The 6,015-nt window shown below is 33.3% G+C and overlaps 1 protein-coding gene across 1 annotated transcript; it reads left to right on the plus strand.

The window, feature by feature from the left end:
- The first annotated feature begins 311 nt into the window (after nt 1–311).
- On the plus strand, nt 312–2,518 carry LOC107785624 (UDP-glycosyltransferase 90A1). Its single transcript, XM_016606965.2, has 2 exons — nt 312–1,045; nt 1,498–2,518. Exons 1-2 carry the CDS (start codon nt 436–438, stop codon nt 2,301–2,303), a joined length of 1,416 nt encoding a protein of 471 aa, XP_016462451.1. The 5' UTR covers nt 312–435; the 3' UTR covers nt 2,304–2,518.
- Nucleotides 2,519–6,015: the final 3,497 nt, after the last annotated feature.

Raw genomic sequence — 6,015 nt, forward strand, 5'->3', positions numbered from 1 at the left:
CCACAAAATTGATTTTTAATCTCCACGAAACTGATTAAATCAGAATGTTGTATGTTTGACTTAAATTATTACTGTAATTTAGAAATGCAAACAACATTTTAAATTATTTTGCAGGATTACCAAAGTTGGAGAATTGAACTATTATTCTAACTTCAAAGAAAGTTCTAATTTGTTTTGGAGGAATAATGTCAATCACTTTCTTATCAAAGTTGGAGATTACTTCCACAAAATTTGTCTCCTTAATTATGATTAAAATCTTGTTAGATCTATTTAATCGATGAGGCCAATCAAGTTTATCCCTGTGCCAAATATAGCCGCCTGCTGACTACAGGTCAAGGCACCGACTGCTATATAGATGAGACCACGTTCTTTGCTAAGATATCAATCAAATCCATAGCACAGACAAATTTCATTTTCCAGAAGAAGAAAACTAAAATGGGCACAGTTCCTTCACCACACTTTGTAATCTTTCCTTTCATGTCTCATGGCCACACTATTCCTCTTCTCCACCTCGCCACCCTTTTGCGCCACCGTTTTGTCGCCGTCACCATTTTCACCACCCCTGCAAACGCCCCCTCCATTCGTGATTTTCTACAAGATGAAACCATCTCAATAATTGAGCTCCCTTTTCCTAAAGACGTAGATGGTATTCCTCCTGGTGTTGAAAATACCGAGAAGCTTCCCTCCATGTCCTCTTTCTATCAATTTGCGAGAGCTGCTAAGCTGATGCAGCCGCTGTTCGAGCAAGCTTTACTAGGTTTGCAACCCGCGACATGTATAATATCTGATGCATTTCTTGGATGGACTCAACAATCTGCTGAAAAATTTGGTATCCCGAGGTACTTTTTCTTTGGTATGAGTATTTTCGCCACGACCCTATACCAAATTCTTGGCATAGAACGTCCTCAGGCTAGAGCTATTTCACCAGACGAGCCTTTCGTATTTTCAACCTTTCCCTGGTTGAAGCTCACTAGAAATGATTTTGAACCTCCTTTTGGAGATCTTGAGCCCAAAGGTCCAGCCGTGGACTTCATGTTAGAGCAAGGTATTTTTGTTGATCATCTCATCTGAAGTTTAAGATCACGTTTACATATGCATATTTATGTCTCAATATGCCTCAATCTTTCACATGTGGATCGGAGTCTTTTTCTTAGGCCAAACATATGAAAATATTTTTTTTCTGTAACGGTGAAATTTGGATGCAGGACTGTGATGATTCCAATGGCGGAACTGTGTATGGTGAAGGGTATTCAATTGAATTCTCTTTGCCGGACAATTGTACTGTGCGTATATAGGGTAAAACAAAATTATGTATAGAACTAACTTGTTGAATCCTTTTCATATAATGAGAACTTTTAGTGTAGTGTTTCTTGAATTCCTTGTTAGAATTTTTGGCTCCATCACTAAATGATTCCACATTAAAATTATTTGCATCTCATTTGCAGAGAGTAAGCTTTTAGTACTTAAATATATTTATGTTTATTTATGTCTAAACAGGTTCTTCCCTAGCAAACAGCCGTGGCATGATCACCAACAGCTTTTACGAACTGGAACCAAGATTTGCAGACTATTGGAACCAACACCTCGGACCAAAGTCCTGGTGTGTTGGGCCTCTTTGCCTAGCCAAGCTGCCCATGACAGCACAGCTATCGCAACCCGACAAAAAATATGAAACATGGATGCAATGGCTCAACAGTAAGTTGGCCGACAGACAACCTGTTCTGTACGTCGCATTTGGTACTCAGGCAGAACTTTCCCCCGAGCAAATACAAGAAATTGCCAGAGGACTAGAATTATCAAACACGAGTTTCTTATGGGTGACAAGACCAAAAGTATTGGAGCATTTGGAGGGGTTTGAAGAGAGGGTAAAAGATAGAGCATTGATAGTGAAAGAATGGGTAGATCAGTGTGAGGTGTTAAGGCACAAAAGCATCAGAGGGTTTTTAAGTCACTGCGGATGGAATTCTGTTTTGGAAAGCATATGTGCCAAAGTGCCGATTTTGGCACTACCCCTTATGGCTGAGCAGCATCTAAATGCACAATTTGTGGTTGAGGAAAGTGGTGTGGGACTAAGGATTATGCCAAGGAATGGATCAACGAGGGGTTTTGTGGAAGCGGAAGAGGTTGAAAAAATGGTGAGAGAGTTAATGGAAGGTGAAAAGGGAAAAAGGGTGAGGAAGAAAGTGAAAGAAATGGGAGAAAATGCATGGGAAGCTATGAAAGAAGGTGGATCATCTTGGTCAACATTATGCCTCCTTATTGATGATGCTTGCGGCGGAAAACAAGTTTTAATTGATGTTTAAAAGCCAGCTTTGGGCATATTTGTGTTCAATAATAGACTGTTTGCTTTAATCATGCTATCAAATAAGGAGTTTGTAGTTTATTTAGTTGTATCCTATGGTTAATAGATTGTTAAGTCTACAACATATAGGTGGGCTTGCAGCTAAGAGTCATTTTGGGCATCTCTCCTGCTATATAAAAATCTCCATAGAAGGGTTCCATCCTTCTATTTCTTTTTCGGCTCCTTTCAATGTTCGGTACTTGCGGTGGGGTCGATTAAATTCTAATTAGCGCGAACAAGTTCCACTACAAGAAATAGCGTATTAAATGGAAATTTTTCTGAGAATTATAAAAGAAAATTTGCAGGTAATTCATTTTGTTGCGGATTTTCCTTCCACAAATAATCCGATGGAAAACCTTCGTAGGTAATTAATACTTGCAGATTTTAAAAATCTCTAGATAAGTTACCTGAAAATTTTAAATTCGCATGAAAATTAGCTGGGGATTTTAGATCCGCACGTAAATTAGTTACGGATTTTTTTGGTGAGAAATACCAAAAAAGCGCATGAAACTTTTGGTAAAAGTTCACGAAAGAAAGGAGTTTATTTGCGGATTTTCCTAGGAAAATATCTGCAAGTACATCCCCATAAATTCCCAAATGAATTCTTTAGAAATATTTAGGCAAAAATTTATATTGTCATAACATTTTTATTTTCAGAATTATTTTCTTATTAAGGCAACCTTCTAAATACATATTTTTGTGTCTTCTGTTAATTATTATTATTACTAAGTAATTTTGGAGACAAGAGTGAGTTGCTCTAGTGGTAAGCACCCTCCACTTCCAACCAAGAGGTTGTGAGTTCGAGTCACCCCAAGAACAAGGTGGGGAGTTCTTGGAGGGATGGAGCCGAGGGTCTATCGGAAACAGCCTCTCTACCCCATGGTAGGGGTAAGGTCTTACATCACATGAAAAGCCCATACTAGGTGTAGTCAACAACTGTTGGACTCTGTGGCATCAGGAGCGAGCAAGACTATCTTTGGTGAATACAATAAGAACTGGGTGCTTTGCCCATGCTGTTATCCGCCGCCGAAGCGCTCAAGGGATTCATGCTTGAATGTCGAGATCAGGGGACTCTATCCAATCCATGCGGCAAATTTGTTTGTGGTGGAAAAAACTCAACAATAAAAAGAAATAAATAGAATATAAAAAATCATTGAATTTATTTGCTCTGATACAAGAGATCGGCCCCGAAGCAAGATATGGTGGGTGCCAGCAACTTGTACACACTACCCTCTCCAGACCCCACTTATGAGATTATACTGGATTATTGTTGTTATACTAAGTAATTTTGGACTCCCGACTTGGAAAGTTACATCACATGAAAAGCCCATACTAGGTGTAATCCATAACTGTTGGACTCTGTGGCATCAGGCTCACACCTGTTAGCCGATGTGGGGATAAGAGGATATTCCAACTATTACTTCTCTTCCCATGGAGTATTTATTAACTAATTTATCCATTTTTTTTAAATAGTGCATTAAATAAAGATTCCATAAATAAATAAAAATATTTTCAAGTAAAAACAAGTGAATAAAATTATGATTACATTTTTAAATTAAATATATTCATAGTTATTTTTTTTCTAAAATTCTATTTATAATCCTGAAATAACACATTAAATGTTTTATAAGAAAATACATTAACTAATAAGAATTAAACATATCGTACATTGATTAAGCAATTGATAAGAATTGTTTTGCTAATTCCAACAACGTAAGCAAGATTACATTATTTCAATAATAATGTTAGAAATTAATCAAGAGATGATGTTAGAAAATAGAATCATAAGATCACTTGATAAATAAATTTCAATACTATATTTTACAAACTAATATCACTTAAGCAACATACCACAATTAAGTTTCATCATACTAACTATACATGTATGTAAGATAAAAAGTTAATAAAATTAGTTATATTTTATAAATATAACTTAATATTTTCTGCTTAGAAATTAAACTTAAATTGTTCAATTATACGCAATTTAGTATATTTTTTATGATATTAGCTTTATCATATCCTTTTATATCAATCATACCATCGTAATTCTTAATATAACTAGATTTATGATAATTATTTTTTTATGAATTTGTTCAAAAAATAATAACCAGTTATATTATGCTCAATAACTTGTAATATTCAATCCAGCATATATCACATAATTAAGTAGAAGTTAATAAAAATTAGTTATATTTTATAAATGTAACTTAATATTTCTCTATTTAGGATTTAACTTAAATTATTCACTTATTCACAATTTAGTGTATGAAGATATTAGATTTATTACATCCCTTTATATTAACCATATCAAAATTTTAATTCTTAAAATAACTACAGATATGATAATTAAACTGCTATTAAATTTGTTCTGAAAACAAAAATATTAAACGACTATATTATGCTCAATGACTTGTAATATTCAACCCAGTTAACCTATCTCACAAAATTAAGTTTTATATAGGATCAATGTTTTAACTATATTTACCTACAAATAAATCGATAATATATAAAATAGATATGATCAATCCTGAAGGATGAATTTTACATATCATGATTTTGTAATGCTTAAAAGAATAAATTTTAAATTAAAAATGACTTTTTCTTATATTTCAAATAATATTTTTAAAGTGTATTGAAAGAATTTCAATGTTAAATATGTGGCTATAAAATCTCACAGAAAAATTTTCAAGTTAATATATATCCAACTAAATCAACAACTATAAAATTTCCATATAAATTTCAAGAACAAATTCCCAATCAAAACCATATCAATGAAATACTGAGGTAAATTCGCAAAAATAAGTTTTCAGCTAAAATCATACAAATAATCTTCAGTTAATTTCTTAGATAATAAATTTTCTAGGTAAATTCCAAAACACTATTTCCAGCTAAACCCACAATAATAAATTTAAGATAATAAAACTCTCGAGTAAATATTTAAGAAATAATTCAAGCTAAAATTGAAGCAACAAAGTTTTTAGGTAATTTTCTAGCTAATAAAATACTCATGTCAATCCTCAAGAATAATTCCCACCTAAAATCGCAGCAATAAAATCTCCAAGTTAATACCTAGTTAATAAATTCTCCAGGTAAATCCCCAAGAAATAATCCCCAACTAAAATCACAATAAAATATTCCTAGGTAATTCCCTAGGTAATATAATCCACATGTAAATCTCCAAGAAATAATCCCTAACTAAAACCGCAAGTAACAGTACTTGCGGAAGTTCCTACGAAATCACAATGAAAATAATACTTTTATAATTTTTTATTATTTATCTGCGAAATTACCCACAAAAATGATATTTGGGGATTATTTTCCCAGGTAATATTTTGGCGCTAAATGGCGCCAAATTTATTTACGGATTTACTTGGGAAAATCGAATTGGCAGGTAAATATTCGAGAATCTAGGAATTATTAGATTTTCGCATGGTAATTTGCAGGAATTATCTGCGGAAAAAATTCTCAGGTAAAATCTCCAAGTAATTTAAGGTTTTCTTGTAGTGTTCCACATTGGTGGTAAAATATTTCCCAACAAATACGACTCTAGATATATACCCGGAGTTCAAAACCAAGACTCTAAATTGAGAATGAAATAGTACTTATCGATGTTTGAACCAAAAACATAAATCTTGGTTCAAACGACTAATTTCGGTTAAATATAGGTTAATCCT

This window comes from Nicotiana tabacum, chromosome 4 (genome assembly GCF_000715075.1).
Source record: "Nicotiana tabacum cultivar K326 chromosome 4, ASM71507v2, whole genome shotgun sequence".
Lineage (NCBI taxonomy): Eukaryota > Viridiplantae > Streptophyta > Magnoliopsida > Solanales > Solanaceae > Nicotiana > Nicotiana tabacum.

Coding starts and splice junctions, on each gene's coding strand:
- LOC107785624 (XM_016606965.2), top strand. CDS start 436: ATGGGCACAGTTCCTTCACCACACTTTGTAATCTTTCCTTTCATGTCT. Junction 1,046..1,497: donor GGACTTCATGTTAGAGCAAG/GTATTTTTGTTG, acceptor ATGTCTAAACAG/GTTCTTCCCTAGCAAACAGC.